General features: G+C 45.9%; 1 protein-coding gene across 9 annotated transcripts in view; it reads left to right on the top strand.

Annotated features, from left to right (window-relative positions):
* Positions 1 to 22890, top strand: part of ZNF664 (zinc finger protein 664) — a 34116-nt gene extending 11226 nt beyond the window's left edge. For 4 of the 9 annotated variants that reach the window (XM_068562195.1, XM_068562198.1, XM_068562192.1 and 1 more), the window contains exons 3-5: positions 3985 to 4078; positions 20087 to 20150; positions 20256 to 22890. In XM_068562195.1, coding sequence (XP_068418296.1) covers positions 20852 to 21637 — 786 coding nt within the window. In that variant the 5' untranslated portion in view covers positions 3985 to 4078; positions 20087 to 20150; positions 20256 to 20851 and the 3' untranslated portion in view covers positions 21638 to 22890. Of the gene's footprint in view, positions 1 to 3981; positions 4079 to 19476; positions 19566 to 20086; positions 20151 to 20255 lie in introns of all 9 variants that reach the window. The other 5 variants (XM_068562196.1, XM_068562200.1, XM_068562201.1 and 2 more) reach the window with 5 other exon arrangements.
* Positions 22891 to 23158: the final 268 nt, after the last annotated feature.

The following is a 23158-nucleotide window of genomic DNA, read 5'->3' as shown; positions in this document are numbered from 1 at the left end:
CCCGCGTTGAGAACGCGTGGACTGGATGGCTGGCCTGGGGGGGTGTAAGGGGGGGGCAGCGGGAGCCCAGCTGGAACCCTCGGGAGTACTGGTGCTTAGGGAGGAGCAGGAGTCTCCAGCAGGCTGAGAAGAAGACCGTACGTGGTGAGAATGGAGTCACAGAAGGCAAGTGTCCTGCGAGAGGAAGAACGCGCCGGGAGGAACTTTAGTGGCAGGAACTTTAGTGGCGTAGTGATGGGTGGAGGAGTAAGTAGGAAGTGAAGCGATAGAAGTCGGGAAAATAAGTCTTGAAGGAGCCTGGGTGGGGAAATGGAGAGAGAACATGGCAGCTAGAGAAGGCATAGAATTGAATACTGGTTTTCCTTAAGACGGAAGAGGCTTTGCGTTGATTTAAATGCTGAGAGGAGAAAATAAGCAAAGATCAGATGAAATGGAAAGATGTGTAGTGTGGGGAGGGGGAGAGAGTTGGATTTAAAGCTCCCAGCCTGGGAGACTTGTTGGGGGAAGATGTTGCCTTTTATAGGGACTTTATAGGGCGAATTAGTGATTTTCAGTTCATTGTGGGGTGATAGGGAAATATTCCTGTTATGAGAGAATGTGGAATTGTCGTCATGGAAATGGTTCTCATTCAAGCCAAGCAGGTGGTTGAGCTAAAAAAAAATGGAGTCAGGATGTACCTTTAGCGGACACTTGTGTTTAGAAAGAAGGAATAAAAGAAATGGTCAATGCCTTCAGCAAGGCCTGAGGAGAGGTGAGAAAGTGCAGGGAACTGGAGACGGAGGAGATGCGTGTAAACTAGAGTCAAAGAGTGAAACAGGAGCAAGGGTCTGGTCTTGAGCTCTGACGAGGAGGGGAATGGTTTTGTTTGTTTGGTTTGTTTTTTTCTGTTGTGTTTGGCTGCACCACACAGCTTGCAGGATCTTAGTTCCCTGACAAAGGATTGGACCCCGGGCCCTCGGCAATGAAAGCCCAGAGTGTCCTAACCACTGGACTGCCAGGGAACTCCCAGGGAACAGTTTTACAGAAGAGGCGTCATGGGGGTGGGGTATAGAAGGGGGAGTGGATGTATGGGGGGGCAGGACCAGGAAGTGTAGAGGTCTGCGGGGAAGGCCAGCAGAGAAGGTGGGGAGAGGGCAGTGGTTGTAGCTGGAACAGACGGTGAGCTTCTCTGTGCTCACCCAGTGAGAGCCCTAATCAGCAGTGACTGTGGAAAGAGAATTATATTTGCCTTTCTGCTTTTACAGGTATAAGATTTAAATCTTGTACAACTTCTGAACTACCTCCTATTTTTCTCAGATTAAGAATCTGGCCAAATGGGAGAGAATGTTTGGATCTGTTCCTGACATTCGTGGGGACTCTTGCACAAGGAGAGAGTAAATATGACCAATTTTTGATTTATTTTTCTGACAGATGTCCTTCAAACATACAGGACCATTTGTAGCCTAAATAACATGTTTTCCCTTCTTTTTGGTAAAACTAATAGGATGGCTAGTAGAAGTTGTTTGGCTTCATTTTTGTAAAGTATTACATTAAGAAAAAATAATAGACTCCTAATTCAGGAGTACCAAAATTACAGTATGTTTAAATTTGGGAGGTGAGGGTTGATTTCTAACTTCAGACTGCTCAGTTTTGAGTAGTAAGGCATAATATTTAAGTGTAAACTTCTGCAGAGGGCAGGTGGGCAGGTTCCAGCTTACACCCAAGCATGTCTCCTTCCGCGGGACTGGTTTGCAGTCCTTAGAAGGCCTCAGCACTCAGCTTCGGCGGCCTTTACCATGCCACATAGCAAACGTATTAAAAAAAAGTACCCACATCCCACATGAAATTAGCTTATACAGAACTGTGAGTTAAGCTTCATTTGACTAGTTGTAGACATTAAACATTTATTAACTTTGATTTTATGATTTTCTTTTCATATTTTACATCCAATAAATATTTTTTTTCAGGTCTCAAACATTTTCATAGACCATTGAGATGCTCATAAGCCCTAGGGCCTGTGCCGAAGGAGCCTAGGGGATGAGACCCCCCTGTTCTGTTGGGATGTCTAGGCACGTCTGGCTGGGGTGGACTTGCCAGGAATCTGTTTGTTGGAGGCACCGAGCTGCCTCCTGGGAAAACTCCATCCTCAGGGAAGCTGAAGTAACTGTTTTAGTTAGCGATTTTCTGTTGGAAGGAGCAGAGATCCATTCCATTTTAGGAAACGGGACATGGCGTAAGGATGCGCCTGGACCAGAAAACTGTCATTAACTAAGGCAGCTCAGAGACAAGCAGTCTTTCCTATTGACAGTGGGGTCTCAAGGCAGCTGTCTTTCCTTTGTGTCTTTTTCCTCTTGCTGCCATCTGGTGTTTTCTTTTTTCCTGTCCCATCTATCTTTTCTCTACCTTACTTAGAGATTCTACTTCCTCATGACTTTGGTTTGCTGTGATTGCTCATGACCGCTCCAGTTCCTTTGTACATAGTAACCTTTCAGCTTCATCTCTCCTGGCTAATCACCTCATTTTCAATATGGTTTAGATTCCTGAGAGAGAGAGATTGGGAATACAACTTTGTTGCAGCTTTTACTGTTATTCCAGGCTACAGCAGAGGTCACTGTTAAGCTCATGGGTCAGGTGTGTGCACTTAGTCTAAGACGCTGTGGTGAGGTGAGATGGAGTGGTTATATGGTCTACAGCAGCTGGGCCTATCCTTAAAGCTGAGGCCGTTCCCATTTGCAGGATTTGCAGGCACCATGATTGGCATGTGTAATTCAGCAAGGAAGAAAAAACCTGGCCCCCTCTCAAAACCATTTGAAATTCCTGCCCTTTAAAGTATATCCTATTAACAACCTTCATTCTGAGTCAACCCTTTGTTCCCATTTTAGAAACTAAAATCCCTAAATGTATTGAAAGCATTTTCATTTTTCCTTTTTCTCCCCATTTGATTCAGTCTCAGATGTTGCAGGGTCACTCAGGGCAGTCTGTAGGATTCCATTTCTCATGTTAGTGGTTTCTGCTGAAATGATAGAGCTGCTTCAGATAGCTGTTAGCAGAGTTGGCTAACTCCAACCTCGTATCATTTGCATGTTTCCTTCCCCCCAGATTTCTGGGGAGCTATATAGACATATAGTAACTTAGCACCGTCCCTAGATTCCCCAAATTTAGGAGAATATTGCATCCTAATGTTAACATGGCAGCAGTTTGATCCCTAACTCCCTTAATGTGTTATCACTTCCCAAGGAAAAGTGATGTTCCCCGAACTTTAAAATAGATCTTGGGATCTATACCCAAACTACTCTTAGCAGTTTTAGAATATAGCAGAGAGGGGAGGAAGTAGATGGAATAAATAAAATAATGATAATGATAGCTAATCTTCGTTGAGCCCTTAACATTTTCTAGGCACTATTTTAAATACTTGTCATACGTTAATTTATTTAACCCTTAAACTACCTTATAATGTTACTTTTCAAGGTCAGGTGCCTTTTATTATCTCCATTAACCGCACTCTTAACCTCTTAGGTGAAGGTTGCACAGCTAGTGAATGGTAAAACCAGGATATGAACTCGTTCAACCTGCCTCTAGTCTCTGCTCCTTCAGCAGCCTCTCACCTGGAAAATAAGTGAGAAAAACAGTATTGATTTTAGACTCTCTAGGGTTCCAGCCAATCCGAGTCAGTTACTCAGTATCCAGTGTGAACCTAAAACTCAATTTGGATAAAGTTCCTATCAAGAGGCTACTTATGATACTAGAATTCCTATATCTTGGAGGGAAGTTATGCAGGCTTGCCTGGAATTTCCTTTCTAGAGTTTCTCAGGCTTTCTCATCCTCTGTTTGGCCCTACAGGCCTTGAATTCCATATTTTTATATAAATCCTAAATATAAGTGGGTCTACCTATCTTCTGAGCTGGGAGCCCACATTTATGATAGTTCTTCGAAAAACTTTGTGATCCTAAATTCTCCATGATACAAACCTTCTACTTTTCTCTCTGCATGTTTCTAACCCAGCAGGATCCCGAGGCTTTTGTTGCCCTTCAGCCACTGTGGGCCCTGCCTCTGCCTCTTCTTCTGGAATGTCTTGGGGGTTTTGACTTCTGTTACTGTGGTAAGTGTTCCCCTTGTTTGACTGTTTTCCTCCATGGAGAATCGCCCTCAACTATTTCTAAACCGAAACTGTCTCTGGAGTTTTTTTTTAAGCATGTTCCCTTTTGGACTCAGTGAGGAAGAAAGTCTCCCTATCTCATGATTTTTCTTAAGCTCTTGCCTCTCTCTGGCTTTGAGGTCTCTAGGCCTTAGACAACTTTCCTTAACTCTGAAGACAGCAGAAGCATCTTTGTCCCATCTGGAGTTCCTCTTTGTACCTCTGGAGTTTGCTTTTCTTAATTTCATGTAAGCCATTGGTTATTAAAGCTTCACTCTCTCTCTTCCATTTTCCTTTGCTGTCCTGAAGGCCTTCTGGACCAGAAACCTGCTTTTTAGACTGATGCCCTCCTGGTTTTCTTTCCCATTGGTCCTGTCTTCACTGAGATATCACAACTTGTTTTTAAGCTGAGTTTGTTGCTCCATAAGTTTCTGGTGTTTTCTTCCAAAGTCTGAACAGCAGCTTTCTCCTTAAATATGAGTTCCTGAAAGTCTTCTTACCGGGGACTCTGTTAACATCAGTCTGTGCAGACACGATTCTGAGAGCAGCATGTTTCCAGCACAAGCATTTTTTTCCTTCATTTTCTTTTGAGCCTTTGGATTTGTGATCATTTTTTAATAATTTTTTTTTCCTTCAGCTTGACTCAAGAAGACAACATATATTTTACATAGAACAGGTATTTGTTCCTCTTTATTTGGTCATTGCTGAAATCCAAAATACTCCAGTTGAACCCGCAGTCTGGATCACTGTGGTTCACGTTCAGGATAAAACTTTACGTCCTTGCCACGCAGAGCTGGGCAGCAAGAGGAGGGAGAGCACTGTCTCAGCGGTTGCTGGCCTGGGGCACGTGGCTTCTCACCTTTTCCCCTCGCTGCCAGAGGTTGAGTTCTCAGCTCTGGGCCTCTCCCTGCACTGACTTCACGTCCTTCCTGCACGAGGAGAACTGACTCAGTGAGATAAAGGACGTTTCAGTGGCCTCTGTCCTAGTGGGCGTAGTTACTGCGCACAGTGAGAAGGTTAAGCCTGTGGGGAGGTGTGGTGTCTTTCTCTTTCCTGACTCTACTTGGCAGGGTGGGAAGGCTGGGGCTGCTCCTGACCAGCCCAGGGGAAGAGAGGCTGCTCTCCTCTCTTCCTCCTGGTGCTGGATTGACTTCCAGGCCACGGCCCTGTCTGGAAGCCTGGGCGAGTCTACCTGTGGGCATGGCGGCAAATGATCTTTCTCTCTTCTCTGTCCCTTTCTGGCTCCATTCTCTCTGGTGCTGACTTGGGTCCCCTCAGCCAGCCTCCTTTATTATGAGTAGTAAGACTTGAGATGCAGGCCTAGTAGTTTATGAATTCCTGTTCTGCCCATAATTACTTTGGTCTCAAGCTCAAGGTTGCCACTAACAGAGGGAAAAGGAGTTCTCCATGTGATCTAGCTCCGCTGTGGAACGCTGCATCAGGAATCGGGTTCACAGGCCTAGCTAATGATGCAGTATTCATGTGTTTTGTATTTCTGGTTCAGTCCTATGCACATTTCTGCCTAGAGTTCCTGGAGGTGAGGAGTGTTCGCTGAGACCACTGGCCACATTTGTTAGTAGTCTTTAATAGCGTACGTTTCCAGAATGCCACTGATCACCCTCAGGTGCTAGTCCTACCAAGTCAGAAGCCTGAACGCTGAAGTTGTGCACTGTTTTTTGTAACCATTCCCTGGCTCTTTTTGAGAGTGGGGTGGTGATGCGTTTCTATCCATGCTAATCCTGAATTCTGATGGCCATAGCTTATGCAGTTGTAGGATTATGGTTATCTCTGTGTGGCTGTAGGAAGTTAGCTGCTCTCGCAGCTCGTGCTTCCTGAGCGCGCCTGCTCCACAGGTCTGTCACGCCCATACGTACTTACCTTGGTTTGCCAAACAGAACAAGTTACAGGTTGTGACCCAGGTATAAAAATAGCCAGAATCTGAGATATTTAAAGGAGTCAAATTCATAGAAACAAAGCAGAATGGAAGGGGGAGTTGTTCAGTGGGTACAGAGTTTCAGTTTTGCAAGATGAAAAAGTTCTGGAGAGGCTTCACAGTAATGTGCACATCACATACTTAACACTACTGAACTCTACACTGGAAAATGGCTAAGATGGTACATTTTATTATGTATTTTTAACCACAATTTTAAAAATGCATAAAAAAAACAGAATCCCAAATCTCTAATTTTCTGACCTGCCAACTGCTGTTATACTCCCAATCCCAGCGTCCCTGGGGACAGTCCTGTTAAAAATCCACTTTTCATTTCTGTCGCGGTCTCCTGGGCCCAGTCTGTGTGTATCCTTCCTTTAGCTGGCCAGGCCCTTTGTGACCTTCAGGTATTTCCTTGGCTTCTCCCTGAGGGTGGCTTGAGCTTTCTAGTCTCTGGTCCTTTTTCTTCTAGGCCCGAACATGGATTTTGTCCCTGTAGGTCTTACTCCTCCAGCAGTATGAGGAGGAATCAAGTCTGATAAACGAGAGTCATTCTCGCTGTGCAGTAGAGCTCCTCTGACCTGAGCCTGCTGTGCTTGCTCTCCCGGCCCGGCCCTGTCCAGCTGCTGCGGGCCTTGGAGCAGGGAGAATCCCCTGGCCCAGCTGGGAAAGGCTGGTCCCCTGAGGAAGACAAAGCCAATAGAATCAGCCGAAGGGAAGGGACAGGAAAAGGCAGGTTATGCAGGCAAGGGTACACTGTCTTACAGGCTGTAGTGCTTACGTGCATCGACTCTCCAAGCATCCCGAAAAGCTTTTGTTTTCAGTCCACCCACCCACACCCCCCGCTGCTTCCCGGTCATTGCTGCTCCTTCCTGGGGACAGAATGAGGCAGAGGCCCTAAAGCCCCGTGATGAGAGCGAGCGTGAGCATCTGTATGACTAACAGTGGGTCTGACCGTCCATTTCCTGGATGAGTGAGTTGAGGCTGAGAATGAGTGACCTGTGGCCACACAGCTGTTCAGTGTCAGATCAAGAATTTGAACTTAGAACTTCTTACTGCAAGCCCAGTGTTCCACCCACCAAATTATTATGACTCCTAATGTATATGGATGTTACACATTTACTAGATAGATAAGGTAGACTTGGGCCTTATATGTGGTACTCACATAGGGGCCATCAGTGAAGCAAATCACATTCTGTCCCATTCCTTGGGCGTTCCTGTGTACAGTGTCGAAGAGCAGGAAACAGGTGGTGGTGGAGTCCAGAGTGTGAGGAAATGTCACTGCAGTCGGATGGATTTTAAGACAATCCTATGAATAGAGAGTCAAGAAGGAAAAACTGCTGGGTAGAAGCGGGAGGTGCAGGAGATAGACACGAAGGTGTGAAAGCAGCGTTTGACTTGGAGCAGAGGAGGAACCGTAATTACTGGGAGACACACTGTCGGGTCTTGGGAGACCTCTGCCTGTGAGATGACCCTCTTGGCAAATGAAGGAGTGTGTCATGCACTAGTCAAAATAAGGGAAATAAGGAAACACATTTATTTGGCTTCAGCCAAGCTGTGGGCACTCTGATAAGTACTTTCACACTTATTATCTTCTTTAATTATCACAACAAAGGGTTGTAGACACGATTATCCATATTTTTACAGATCAGTCTTAGATCAGCCGGGGTCACACAGCAAGCGGCAGAGCCAGGCCCACGCCCCGCTGTGTCATTCCATAGGTCATTTTTGTGGGAGGACTGGGCTGGAGGGAAGCTGAGGAGAATATACCTATGTCATCCTTTATCACCGTAATCACACAGGCAGTTGTCCTTCTCAGACTTCCTTCTCAGACTCAGAAGAAAACGTGGCATCACTCCCTCCATACTTTTTGTTGCCCTTCTCCAGACCTAATTTCATAGTCTCTGAGATAATTTCTAGTTAAAGAAAAATCAGGCGCGGTTTCTTTTGTCTTTTATCTTTTCTCCATTAGGAGTCATTAAACCAAGTCACGCGAAGAGCAGTTGTCCCAAGGACAGGAGGAAAGCAGCTCTCTTCCCTATGGATCATTAAAACCCAGAGCCCAGATCCTTAGCCATTGAGAACTTTATTAGGCGCGAGGTCAGGGAACCTAGGACTTTTAGCGTGTAAGGCCTCAGGACGTGTGGGCAGGAATAGGGGGCGGGGAGAGAGGAGCCCACAGACATGGGGCCCCAAGTAGGAAACGTGGTCGGGGTAGGGATAAGGTGGCCTCCCTGGGAGATCCTGGGCGAGTGGCTGAGGGAGCCAGTGTCAGGGGTTCTCTTCTAGTGCTCAGGGGTCACACTGGATTGGAATCTTTTCTCACCAACTGGTGGCAGGGAAGCAGAGAGGAAGGCATCAAAAGTGATGTAAAATCCACTGTTGTCATTAAAGTTGAGTTGGAGACTCCTGCTCAGAGTCAGAAACTCCTTTGACTGACCTAAAAAGTTGACCTCAATACCCTCGGGGAAATTGTCCCTATAAATTACTGAGGCAGCTGATTATCGATAGTGGATTCAGGACGTGCTGCTTGAGCGCCAGGTCAGGGAGTGTTGGAATAGGGGTTAGGGCAGGTTACTGAGGAGATGCCGCGTGAATGGCAGCCAGTGGCCGGTGACTGACGGACCGTTTCAGGAGCCTGCTTTGAGGCCACTGTGGTTTTCCGAAGCGTGTGGTGCTCCAGTGAGTAGGTGCAGCGCGTGCGCACCTGAACTGGCCCTTAGGTGGATAGAAGCCTGGACCGTGCTCTCAGGCTGGGCATTCTGGTGTAGAGGGATTTGGCCCCAGGAGATTGAGGCCCCGGAGAGAGCTGTGTGCTTGAGCCGCTGTAAGCGAGGCTCCCCTCTCAGCTTGGACTGCCTCCAGCGTCCCGTTCCTGAAGTTAGCCCGGGAGATGAGGAAGCCTGCGTCCTCACGTCTGTGAGTGGGAAGCACACCTCAGGAGAGTGGCCCCGCAGTGGGGCCTTGCAGGGGGTTGTCAGCGAGGGCAGGTGAAGTGTGGGGAGCGGACTAGCTGGAGGCCTTTGTGGCTGCCGTAGAGTGTTGGGGGAAGCCAGCCACCAAGGTGAGAGGTCTGGGACCTTACAAGGTGGTCTTCCCTGTGACCCGTTAACCGTAGAGGTGGCCCGGGGCACGTGCAGAGGGACTGTAATGAGGAAAGCGGCCCCAGTAGCTTGAGGAGTGAGGTATTGGGAAAAGTGTGGGAAATAGGAAGGGCCTTTTGGGCAGCCAGCCTGGGTGTCTTCCAGGCCGCTAATATCTTCTATTCAAGGACCGATGGTGATGTAGGAGCAAAATAGAGTGGGTTTGGCATTCACAGTCCTAATCGATGCGTTACAAGTGGCTGCTGTAATTAAGTTATTCTGAGACAGATAGCCGAGCAAAGATGAGGTGGATTGGGCCTGTGGAGCTTGAGTATCTAGGTCAGCTGTACCCTGTTATGTGTGGTTTAGACTGGAATTTTCTGAAGGTGTAGTGAGATTAACAAGGAGGTAGATGCTGCCTCTTTTGTGTGCCCAGGTCCCTGCAGCACACGGGGGTGGGGGGGGGGCATGGCCTTGAACTTCTTAGCCCTGTTCCTCTGCAGCATGCAGGCACCAGGGACCTGAACAGCCTTTCCATTTATTGTTGCTGAGGCCTGTAGAAAAGGGCCAAGCAGAGGTTCCTTAGCATACCACTGCCAAATTAATATCTGAGTGAGTTGATTTGTGGGACTTCCTGATGGTTTGGGAGGAGGAGGAGTGCCTAGCCATGCTGGGGACATGTTCCATGTTCTGTCTCCACGAACAGGGACATCCATTATGTCCAGGGGGAACCGTATAGGATAATAAGAATCACAAGGCCTTGGAACCGAAATCAGGGTCTTAGAGGAACACATTAGTAGCTTCTGCCTAATGGGATAATTTCTGAATCCTTTATAAAACGTCTCTCTGGGTAAAGAGTTATTTCTTGTAGTGTTCATCTTTTAGTCTTCTCATGTACAAAACTTGACTTTGGGGTTATTGTAGAGGAATTTGGAGAGTATTTTTCTTACAACCAGAATAATGATGGCTGATGATGGAAATTACTAGCTATAAGTAAGTGTTCATCTTACAGTTTGTTCACATACTTTCAGCTTTAAAAAAAAGTCGGTTTGAGATGGAATCTCAACCCCTTTTTGGTCTTTGGATCCTTTTACGCTTTAAGAAGTGTTACTTAAGGACCTCAAAGAGCTTTCTGTCTGTGTGTGTTATGGGCATTGATACTTATAATAGAAATGAAGACTAAAACTTTACAAAAAAAATTAATTAAAAAATAATGACAAACTCATTACACATTAACACAAATTACATTTCTATGAAAAATTGCTATTTTCTAAAATAAGAAAACAGTAGGAAGAGTGGCAATATTTACGTCCGCTTCTGTGTTCAATCTCTGGCAATATGTTGTTTTAGCTGAAGTAGATGAAGACATCCAGCCTCACAGACAAGAGAATTGAAAAAGGGATTTCAGTAGCCTTTTCAGGTAATTGTGAGTTCATTTGTGACACGATACCAAAACTTGACAAGTGGTAGGTTCCTACAGGTTAGTTGCCATGTGCAATCCTATCAGTGAACCTTTTGTACTGTGCTATGTTAAAATCCCTGGTCTCTTTTGTACTTTGAATAGATCTTATACCCACAGTGATTTATTACCTGACACATTGGTCATTTGGGCAACATTGGTTCACGTTTTGCAGATCCTGAAAATGTTCATGTGTTCCATTATGTGTAATATCGGAAGTTCACGGTTAGTGTTGCTGTCAGTGTCATCAGAAAAGTCTTCACGTCTCAGGAAGCTGGAGAGCTCATGGTGACAGGAGTTTTCCAAAATCCCAATTTTCACTTGAAAGCTCGGATTTGACAGTTGGCAATAAATACCATCAGTTTCCTTTTATCTGAGATGTCTGCCCAGCACCCAAGTCTGCATAGCAAGTGTGTAGTCACTCAAGTAAAAATGATGTTCTGTCAAAAAGAAGAGGCGGTTCAGCTTGCAGCTCAGACAGTTACATTTATACAAGTGCTTTTCCTTTAGGCAACCATTGCACTTGGGTATGCGACCTGGTATGCTTCCATTTTAATCTAGAATATAAATGTACATTAAAAATATATTTGTATGTATTTCATATCAATGTAATAAGTAATAAACATAATATGTTTAACATAAATGTAATAAATATAATAAAAGGGTCTAGATTTAATAAGATTATTTTTTTATTGCTTCTTCAAGGATATTCCTAAGTGAAACTGTTGCTTCCTGTGAGCCCCTGGAGGTGAAGAATACCTTGACTTCCGGTATCACTTGGTGCCTCTGCCGTAGGGTTCCGTGTGAGGAGCCTAAGGAGTCGGCAGTTTTACCAGCCGGCACTTTTGCATCCTCCATGCAAACGTCAGCACAGTGAAAAGAGCAAACAGCATCTTACTATTATTTTGAAAATCATTTTGATCTTGTTTTATAAGGGTTTTGGAACCCCCAAGAGTCTTGGTTTTTGAGAACTGCTGCTCTACGACAGTAACTGGGAAGAGCTGAGCTTCCCGAGGTTGGACAGTTGTTCAGTGTCCCGTGCTCACAAGTTGGGTTTTTTGCAAGAGACTCAACTTGTGGCTGGTGGACTGATTTCAGCCTGCTGACGTTTTATTTGTAGGAATGAATGCTTTTAAGGGGAGTAGGTGGGAGGGACACCCAGCCCCTGATGTCTTAAGCCGGACAAGAGCACACGGTTACATTCCCTGCCGGACCCCAGAAGGCACCTGACTTCTCGCGCCTGGCTGGAGCATGGTTTTAAGGCGAACGAGGTTTGTCAGGCTCTTGGCTTAGTGTGTTGTAGGAGAGGCCTTGAACCTGGAGTGAGTGAGGAAAACAGAATGTGAAGGACGTATTTTAGAGCATACTGTAACATTTCTGTGCGTAGCAGGGACAGAGAAGAAAGAAGAGATGGATACCACGGCAAACCCAGCTTACTCTGAGCTAGGAAATTGGATAAAAGAGGAATTTTTAGGGAAAAGACTTTCTTTGTCATTCTGTAGGCAGTATTTATTAGCATCTTCCCCAACTCAGGAGGGGAAGGTCTGGGGACTCGGTTTTCACTGTGGGAGGATAGAGCACCCTGATCTATTGGCCCATCAGCGCTGCGTAGACAGGGAGAGGTGATCCCGAACAGGAAGTGAGCGTGCAGTCAGGAAAGGTATGGACGCTGGGAGGTGACAGGTTGACGGCTGAACACTGCAGGTTCCTGAAGCCACCCTCCAGTAAACAGCATGCCTTCCCGATGTTCAACGAGTTGAGGGAAGGACAGGGGGAGAGTTTATGGAGCCTAGGCTTGTGCATTGTCTCATTTCATTTTTGTAACAGCCCCGAGAGATAGATATGAGTATCATTTCTCTTTTACGTTTGAGGTAGTTGAGTCTTAGGCTTAAGTGACTTGCTTAAAGTCACACTGTTGGGGGAAGAGCTGGAAAGTGTGTGTTTTTTGCAGGATAACAAAGGTTGGCAGAAAGTGCTGCTTCTCGGGCTGAGAGGCGGCTTTCAGGGGGCTGAGCGTTGGAAGGAGTGGGGGCAGCTGGGGACGCGGGACTGGCGCTGCACGGAGACTCACGCTCTCAGGATCGTGCTGTCGGATTGACGGTAGGTTTCCGTAGGCTTCGACGTGTATAGAGGAAGAGTGGAATCTTCTTTCTTTTTGGAATGTTTTCTAGCGATCAGGACTTCTGGGTGAGGCTGGAGCTTTTTCATATCCTTGGCCCGTTAGGGGACATGTAGTCTTCCGACTGCTCTAGCAGGTGATCCCTTGGCAGGGTTTATGATGATTTCGGGAGATGTGGAGTCACGGTTGCAGTGGAGAGGGAAGTGGCAGGGACGGGTGAGTGGAGTTTTGTATGCTCCCCACCCTGTTCCAGGCTGTGACGTGCAGGCAGGCTCTGTCTTGGTCCCGTGGGAATGAGCCACACTCCCTCACTGGCCAGGCTCTGAGGGGGATTCCTACGGCTGAGGTGGCCACGGCAGAAGCTACAAATCAGTTAGAAGGCCTCCCCTCTCATTTCCAGACGGAACATCCTTTTCCACTGCTGCCCACTCCCTTTTGATTTTGAACCTTAGAGTTTTATTCTAAGGAAGTGTCCTTTCACATCATAATCTGGTAGAGGTAAGAGAGAGGCAGAGCCCCCCTTTTGCCTTCCACATGCTGAACCTGTGCTCCTAGGCTCTGTCATCCTGGTCGTCTCTAGACACTTGCCCTTCCCTAGGCCAAGACCCTCTGTCCTCCTGCCCTTCCTGGTTAACTCGGTTCGTCCTTTCGGTTTCAGTCTAAAAGTAGAGTTTACCAGAAGTCTCCCTTGTTACGAAAGACTAGTTAGGATGCCCCTCTTCGTGCAGCTGTGTCCGTGGGGCCTGGTCGGCCACAGCACCACTTGCACGATGCTGGGCCTGTCTCCTTCCCCTCCTAGACTGTAAACCACACGAATGCAGAAGCCATGGCTGTATTGTTCTTCATAGGATCTTCCAGAGTGTAGCCCACTGCCTGACAGATGCTGGGTGCTAAATGTTTGTGGAACGTATGCCTGCATGCACGCATGTGCTGATCCTGCATCTGAGTTCAGTTTCCAGGGCTGTTGCATCAATGACGACTTTCTTCTAGGCCTGCTTCTGGGTGAGCTGGATTCTCTTGAGTATCATTTATAAATCAAACACTAAACAACATGGCATGAACCAACACGTGTTAGGGCAACTTGGAACACAGAGATCTTCCTGTAAAACACTTCCCAGTATTTAAGAGAACTGGAGGTTGATTTGGAGTCTTTATATTTCACAGTGACTAGTCTAGGGCATCATCATCTGAGCTACGGCACTTTGGTTATCTTTGAGGATCTTCTCCAGGCCCCATGACACAATGCCTGCTCTACAAGTGGGGGAGACGAGTCACATGGCCGGTGCAGCCCACTGCAGTTGGTGGTGGGGTTTTTGGTTGAGGCTGGAGGCACAGGAATGTCTTCTTTCCTATTCTGTTTCATTTTTATCTTTCCCAGAAAGTGTGCCCTTATCCCTTCGAGTGACAGAACTATAAACCACATGTTCTGGCAGATCTGGTTCTAGATAGGAAGTTAGTTTGATCTCTGTTGACATAGATTTAACTGATGTATTAAAGAGTCTGCTACTCTAGGGTGGGGTTATTTATATTTAATGCTTTATCGGAACCGTAATACCGTAGAAGGACCTGCAGCACAGCACACGACAGCAGCCGGCCTGGTGTGCATGTGCAGTCTGAGGGCGAGGCTTCTGGCTGCCAGCGCCTTGGCGAGCGTGACTGGGTTTCTCTCCTGCTGGGTCAGGGTGGTTAGTCTTGATGTCACATCCAGCCGGTACCGAGTGTGAGCCAGATCCAAGCCAGCGTTCTGGAGCATCTGCTGGGCGCCACTTCGCGACCTGCGCCTCCGTGTTGGGTGGTTGGTTTTCCTGAGTGCAGCCACACTGGCGCCGCCTGTCGGCCCAGCACCAGGGCCCGGTGGGACAGAGACGCTCGGTGTCCTGCTCTCCCGCGCTTCTGTTCGTTCTCAGCACCTGCCCTGCGCGGCCTGGGTCCTTCTACTTTGCAGGCATCGGATCATTTTAACAAGAAATCTGTGAAAAACTAGTTCACCCTTTCTTCCTATGCAGAATCATATTTGGGGACAGCTGTGTAAAAGAGAGTAACACGTGAAAGGCGTATACAGAAGTAGGTTAAATAATCCTCTTTCAAAATCCACGTTCAGAATCTCCCTCCCCAGCACAGTGTCGTGAGCTTCCTCCCAGGGTGGAGGGACTGTTATCTTCAAGTTCTGCAACAGATTCAGGCCGAAATTTGGAGAGAAAATCAGCGTCCCCCCCCACCTCCGGTACCTTCCTCTTGACCTTTGCCCCCTGCAGGTATGACCCGAGTGGGCTCCTCTCCCTGCAAGCATATCTGCCTGCAAGGAAATTCAAGGCTACTGTGGCAGACGCGGTGCCTCAGTCCAGTAGTAGTGTTACCTCCTGAGCACAGTGGTGGTTGAATCTGCGTCTAGAATTGAGAGCTCTTGGCCCGATCAGCCCTCAAAGGGCAACAGCTCCGTTCTCCCAGCCCATTAATCCTGTGTCTCCGTTTCCAGATGACCCTTTCCAGTGCCAGGGCCCAGAGCTTTTATTCTCTCAGGACATAGTTTCTTTGTATTTACGACTCATTTTTTTACTTCCTCGCATTTCAGCCACAGTTGTTTATTAGCTGATCCCTCACTTTTAGCTGTGCCGGGAGATAGGTACAAATTCAGGTATTGTTTGGTGTCACAAGGTTTAGATGAGGCAAAGCTGCTAATGGACAAACTACAGGGAGAGAAGAGGGCTCTTTTCATGGAAGGTGGGGACTTGAGGCAGATGGGCTACTTGAAGCTTTCTTCCTGTCACTTCTCAGCCGGATTCTAACCTTCCTGTTTGAGAGGTTCTCCTCAAATATACATTGAAGGCTTGTACTGCTGAGGGTGCCCCTGAGGTCTCGTGGAGAGATGCGACATCGCCCGTGGCAGTGCCAGGTGACCTCAATGCAAGGTTCCTTCCTCCTCAGGTCTCCCAGGTGGCCTCACAGTCAAACAATGGGCTGTCCCCTTGAAAGCCCTTATGGGACATTGGATAGGAGACATCGTCTTGAGTGAGAGAATCTTGGGGACATTGTGCCCTTGGGATCTGTAGAATTCTGTGGCATCTACCTGCTCGCTGGGTTTACAGTCTCCTTTGTATGTATGGAAGCTGTGAGGCAGGTGCTATTTTAGGGAAGGCTACAATGAGGATCCTTGGTGGTGGTTTGTCCTTCTTTTGTTTTTTGGTTGGTCACATGGCAAATTTGCTGGAGGTTCTTTTTGCTTGAGCCTTTTCCTGCAGAATGTAGCTTGCCCTCATGCGGTGAGACTTACATGTGTGTCCAGGCATTTTACCTGGAAGGAATGGCAGTACCTGACTCCTCGTCCAGAGAAACTCTGGCGGGAGTTCATGTACGGCAACTGTAGGAGTTTCACATCGCTGAGCTTGGTGTTTCCACCCTTCTGAGCAGTCAGCCTCTCCTGAGGCCAGTCTGGACGGATGCCTTGACCCTCACTGCTTCATTTCTGAGGGAGGGCACCAGGAGAACCACATGGCGTCTCGGTTAATTAGCTCAGGAGGGAGGGAGGAGCGGAGTGCAGCACTGCCCCCTGTGTGCCCTGCTTGTCACCATCACCTTCCCTCTGCTCTCCAGTGACATCTGTGGTGCATATATTCTCACGTGCTCAGGATTGATGGGGGAAGTCACAGCCATTGGAGGATTGCATCTGTTTAGTTCAGTTTCACCTCTGTGCAATGTGCCGGGTTCTGGGATCAGTTTGTCATTGCAAGAGGAGCAGGAAAAGAATGTTTTCCCAATATTAACCAGTTTTGTTATCATGAAAAATTACAGACATACACAAAGGAAGATAGATTAGCTTATTCATCATTTATCCATCACCTAGAAGCAACAGTTACAACAGTCCTCCCTCATTTGCTTTGTCTGTCGTTTTTATTTTGACCAAAGCATTTTAAGACACATCTCAGACATCATGTCCTTTCATTCTTACAAACTTCAGTATAAATCTCAAAAAATACATTTGTTTATACAACTGCAAAGGCATTATCACACCGAATACAGTGAGCAGTGTTCCTTGTGTAATCTGATACCTAGTCCCTAATGGTGTTTCCCCAGTTGTCCCGCTTTAGCAGCTGGCTTATTTGAATCAGATTCCGAAGAAGGTAGGTCTTCAGGTTACATTTGGCTGTTACGGTTGTTCTATCTCAAGTCTTTGTAATCTAGAGCAGCCCTCCCCACCCCTTTTTCCATGCCATTTACTTGTTGCAGAAATGGGTACCTGTCCTGTGGACTGCCTCACATTTTGATATTTTTCTGCTTGTATCCTGGTAGTTCCTCTAGCCCTCCTAGTTCCTTCAAATAAAAATGAGTCCTGGAGGCGTGTCTGGCAGGAATGTTTCAGGTGACGCTGTGTGTTTCCTGTTGCCCCTTGGAGTTACGCTGACATCATGGATCGGTGGGTTCAGGGGTCGACAGCCAGATCCTCAAAATGTAAAACGTTCTTGATCAGCCTTTCATCTGATGTTTTCACCCATTTCTCACCGTGGTCTGAATCAGGCATTTCGTTAGGGTTGCATGTTTACTAGCTGGATTGTTGCATCGTCTTGAAAGATAGTTCATAGACGAAGGATTTTTCATTCTTTCCTTTTAATTGCCAAGTGTCAAAAAAGGTAAAAGTTGGCATCCTATAACTTTCAGTTTAGTCTAGTGCCTTGACTCTGTCTCTCTGCCTCTGTCTGTCCCTTTCTTTCTTTTTCCGCTCCTCCCCAACCCTTGTCGTCATTGTGAACTCGGGGGTTTTGTATATGTAGTGTGTTTCGGTGGATTGAATTCATTATTCCTTAAGATGCTTAGTTGTCCCATTTTTGGCCAGCAGGAGTCTCTTCATGCATTGGCATCTGTGTTCCTTTGCCATGACTCTCTTACATCTTGGCATAACAAGGTGTCCCAGGCTCACTTTATAAAGTCCTGCTCTGGCCTTGAGACCAGGCGTTCTGCAAGAAACCCTGTGCCATTTGGTGGAAAAGGGTCTATAAGGGAAGGGACCATTGCTGTCGGTTGTCATTGCTTCCAGGCCTTTTTGATGGACAGCCTTAAAAAAAAAAAGACATGAATTCAAACTGATGTTTCTAAGTCAAATTTTATGTTATAGGATTTTTTTCCTTACCTTTGATTTTATATTTGTATCTCATTTGTTTCACCTCGAATCTTGGTTCCTAACAACATTACCGTAATGACTTATTTGCATTATCCTACTTTATAAAAACACCACTGTTATTATAACTAAGTTAAACTATTGAAAGAAGTTTGACTTCTTTGCAGCTTTATTTATCAACAGAATGTCCCTCTGAGTATGTATGATCAGTCTACTGTACTCAAAAGTCATTTGTGGATATGTCATCAACTTGAAAGTTGAGGTTCATTTTCTTCATTTTGTTTTCAAAATTTAGGGATTGCTTTTCTTGTTTATTTAATTTTATTTTTTGAATATATTAACATTCATATGTCTCCAAAGTCAAAACTACATCACAGGTTACATTCAGAGAAATTTTACTTCATCCTTTTCTCCTTCCTCCCATTTAAATTCATTTTGTATTAAACAGAAATAGACTCACAGACATAGAAAACAAACTTATGGTTACCAAAGGGGATAGTGGGGGTGGGGAGATAAATTAGGAGTTTGGGATTAACGTATACACACTACTATATATAAAATAGGTGAACAACAAGTATCTACTGTATAGCACAGGGAACTATATTCAATATCTTGCAATAACCTATGATGGAAAATAATCTGAAAAGGAATATATATGTGTATAACAGAATCACTTGCTGTACACCTGAAACTAATAGAACTTTGTAATTAACTATACTTCAATAAAAAAATTCATTTTGTATTATCCTTCTCCATGTTTACTTTTATACATCATGTAAAGAAATATTTAAATAATTCATATTCCCCTCCTTTTTTGCACAAAAGATAGCATGTTTGAGCTATCATTCTATGCCTTGTTTTTTTGTTTTTTTTTTTTTTACTGAACAGTGTTATCTGGGTTCACTCATATCAGTACATCATGCTCTTCCTCATTCCCTTTTTTAAGTGGCTAAGCAGTAGTTCACTGAATGAAGTCCCATAGTTGATTCAGCCACTCCCCAGTGGACGGGCCTTGGGTTGCCGGCAATTTTGCTGTGACAAGTACCGCCTCAATAAACGGGGCCATCAGTCATTCCTATTTTGCAGTATATCTTGGGATAGAGCTCTAGAAGTGTGATTACTGGGTCAGAGGATAGATGCATATATAATTTTTCAGACATTGACTATATGTTTTTGCTGAAATTTTGGTTATCTAGTTGAATTTCATTATTCTAACACTTCCATCTAGAAACAGTGCAATTTATTTTGCAATTTTAATGTTGAAGAAATCTCCTCAATCTCTCATGTACCCTATCTTTGTATAAAACATATTATGGAGAGTGTTATTTTAAGATCTGTTAATTTCATTAATTAATTGAAGTATCACTTAGTGAGTATAAAGTACAGGACATGAAAAGGTGGCTAAGGCATCCTAAACCTCAAAAGATTTCAGATTGAATATTTTGGAATTTTCTTCTGTTTCCTCTCCTTCTATTTGGCATATATTTTGTCCCATGTTGGTTATCAAAAGCCTGGTAATACGGCACTGGAAAATGTACCTTTATCTGCTGTACCAGAAGAAAGCAGGCCATGTCTGCAGGAGAGAGGAGGTGTCATAAAGTACTCTGTAGATGCATTCAACAAATACTAACCGAACCACCTCCCCGCCTCCCCTTTGCCAGAATGTAACAGCGAGCAACATACAGAGTTCTTCCCTCCTGGCATTTATAATCTAGTACGGGACACAGAACAAAAAGCAAGGAACGATAAGGTAATTACAAGTTCTCTGCGCTTTGAAGGAATCAAATAAGAGGTTAAAATAGAGCCTTAGCCAGGGGCCTTCTTTACGTAGGGGAGAGGCGGCTGACACACCAAGCCACGCGTGAGGTCGGGGAGCTTGGGGGCAAGGTCATGCAGGACCTTGGTTTTTAGGTTACGGATTTGGATTTTAAGTACATAAGGAAACCATGGAGGACAATTAAGCAAGGGAATGACATTTGATGCTGTCATATATTTATTCTTTCTATGGATTGGGAGGTGACTCAATATTACGTTTCAGCTCCAGAAGCAACATTTTCCCTTCTGAAGTTCCAAGTGGAGCGCATTTTCCTTCTTGTGCCTTTATGCAGGACAGCTGCTTCTCATACTCACATGCAGGTCTTCTGAGGGTTTCTTTTCTTTTTCAATAGTGTTCCCTTGATGTTGCTCAGATAATTACAGTAAGTGGTTGTAATTGGATTATGTACTTGGGCTATGAACAGGAGCATGATATCTACAAATTCTCTTCTTCAGACCTGCAAATCCAAGAGACACGTCTCTCTGGAAGATAAGAGCTCCTTCCTCACGATCAAAAAAGGTCTGTGTTACTGCTGTCACGTTTACAAAATTAATTATGGAATCCATAACAATTTTCTGGACAAGAAAGGCATTTTCAGTGTAAGTATTTATGTTTCTGTTACAGAAGACTGCCGGAGTGACACCTGTGTAGGGAATCCTCACCAGGGAGGACTGACACACCTGGACCCAAGGCGCTGGCTTCCTGGGAGGCTCCTGTCTGATGTGCAGGAGGCAGGATGTCATTGTGACCCTGCAAGGGGAGGCTCCTGGCGACCGAGACCAGCACGCAGTATCGCATCCTTGGCTACAGGGGACGCTGTGCAGGCCTTTTCCTACAAGTGAGAAGCACGAGATTATTCTGCAAGAGGAAGATTCCAGGGGCTTAAAAACGCAAAGGTTTCTACCTTGGGAGCCCCTTGGAATGTTGGCAGCTCAGGATCTCAAAGGAAGTTCTGTGTTAACGAGTTACAGAGTTCACGTGGAAGTAAATGTCACTTTCTAATCAATAACAATACCGAGTGAGGAGCACTATGCAGGGAGAAACCGTCCATAGAAAGACAGGCAGGGAAAAGCGTAGGCCGACCTTAAACCTCCCGAACAGAGCCAGCCTGAGATAAACACCAAAATGGCCAAGTGAGAGACTCTGTGAAGTAGCAGCCCTGGAACTGTAGTAGTTGTGAGGAAATCTTCTCCGCTAAATCACGATACCAAATAGGAAACATGATCTACAAGTGCCCCATGTGTAGGGAATTCTTCTCTGAGAGAGCAGATCTTTTTATGCATCAGAAAGTTCACACTGCGGAGAAGCCCCATAAGTGTGACAAGTGCGACAAGGGTTTCTTTCATCTGTCAGAGCTCCATATCCATTGGAGAGACCACACGGGAGAGAAGGCGTATAAATGTGACGATTGCGGGAAGGACTTTAGCACCACGACAAAGCTCAATAGACACAAGAAAATCCACACAGTGGAGAAGCCCTATAAATGCTACGAGTGCGGCAAAGCCTTCAACTGGAGCTCACATCTTCAGATTCACATGAGAGTTCACACAGGTGAGAAACCCTATGTCTGTAGTGAGTGTGGAAGGGGCTTTAGCAATAGTTCAAACCTCTGCATGCATCAGAGAGTCCACACCGGAGAGAAGCCCTTTAAATGTGAAGAGTGCGGGAAGGCCTTCAGGCACACTTCTAGCCTCTGCATGCATCAGAGAGTCCACACAGGAGAGAAGCCCTATAAATGCTATGAGTGTGGGAAGGCCTTCAGCCAGAGCTCGAGCCTCTGCATCCATCAGAGAGTGCACACCGGGGAGAAGCCCTATAGATGCTGTGGGTGTGGGAAGGCCTTCAGCCAGAGCTCGAGCCTCTGCATCCATCAGAGAGTGCACACGGGGGAGAAACCTTTCAAATGTGATGAGTGTGGGAAGGCCTTCAGTCAGAGCACCAGCCTCTGCATCCACCAGAGAGTGCACACAAAGGAGAGAAACCATCTCAAAATATCAGTTATATAAAGCGTTTTGCTAAGAGATAAAAATCTTAAAACCCATAAGTGCCACTAGGAAGGAAACCCCTGTAAATACCTACATTGACCCAAGAAATTTTTACAGCAAGCCCCAGCAGAACATTGTTTTCCAAGAGGCATGTGTGAGGTTGATTTTTTGGATTCATGCCAAGTGTGTTCCACAGCTTGACTTTGAATCTGGAATCCCTCCGCGTGTTTGCCCAGGACAGGCTGTGAGGTCCCAGTCGTGGGTGTGCGTTTCCTGGGATTCTGGCGCAATGCCTCCGTAGTTGAAACACTACACAGGAAACCATGATCCTTGCCCAGCCTCCTGAGTCACCTTCTGTCTACCCTTTACCTAAAAGTTGCCCCAGATACTCCCCCATTTCGGGAGCTCATGACCTTCCTTCTCTTGATCCAAGCATACTGGTGAATGCATTTGAAAACGGCCAGCTCCCACGAAGTAGTGTTCTGGTATTTCTGAGGTTACCACTCGATTCAGCCTCTACGTATCTGTCCATATATCCCGTTACTTCTGAACTCACTTTACCTGTATATCCTCAAAATACCCATAAATATCCACCCCTTCCTAGATGGCATTAAATTTCATTTTAGATTTTAGGTGACTCATAATTTCCATTTACTTTGTCTGTTGGCGAAATCATTGGCAGACATACATGCCCTTGAACTTTAATTTTGTGAATTCTGCTAATCACTGTGTCTCTTTGTTAGTCAGACTTAATTTTCTAGTGGCTACATCACATATTTTTAACTTGAATTTTTTTGGAAATAGCTGAATGTAAATAGGGAGGAAGAAGCAAGCAAAGTTAGAACTTTTCTCCATCCAGAATTGCCCTCTCAGGCTCCTTTGGTAACAAGGGGAGCCCCTTACTAGCTTGGGGAGACCATAGGAGAAGCGGATGGTAGGAGGCCTCACTAATAATAGTCTCTGATTCTGTGATTTTTGGGCAATAATGTGTAGGAGTCCTTGATACCTTTTCATTGAGGATTACATATCAGTTCCTTTGTAGGCATGAACTTTCTTCATTCATTCAACAAGTATTTATTGAACACCTCCTGCGTGCCAGGCACTGCGCCAGGCACCGGGAATACCACTGAGTGAGACAGACAAGGGCCCTGCTCTCGTGGCGTTGCCTTCTGGTGGAGGAGACAGATGATAAGCAAGTAAACAAATAAATAATGTAGTCTGAGGTAGTGATTAAGTGATACAGAGAAAATAACCTAGGGTGATGATTTAGAGCAGTGGGGGTGGGGCGGGGGGCAGCGGTAGGTAGCGGGCAGGGAGGCCTTTCTGGGGGCGGCACAGGGGCGGCTGCAGGGGGGTCGCGGTCCCGCCGGGGAGCTTCCGGAGCAGGAGGTGGCGGCCCGGCGGTGAGGGTAGCGAGCAGCGGGGAGGGGGAGAGATACTGAGTTGCTCAGTATCCTGACATTTATAGGCCTTTTTTTTTTTTTTTCTTTTTTTTTTTTTTTTCTGGCTAGATTGGTATTAAAAACTCATGTGGAGGAACTC

This window comes from Eschrichtius robustus, chromosome 14 (genome assembly GCF_028021215.1).
Source record: "Eschrichtius robustus isolate mEscRob2 chromosome 14, mEscRob2.pri, whole genome shotgun sequence".
Taxonomy (NCBI): Eukaryota; Metazoa; Chordata; class Mammalia; order Artiodactyla; family Eschrichtiidae; genus Eschrichtius; species Eschrichtius robustus.
The sequence above is the reverse complement of the archived record's forward strand: the minus strand, read 5'-3'. Positions and strand labels throughout refer to the sequence as shown.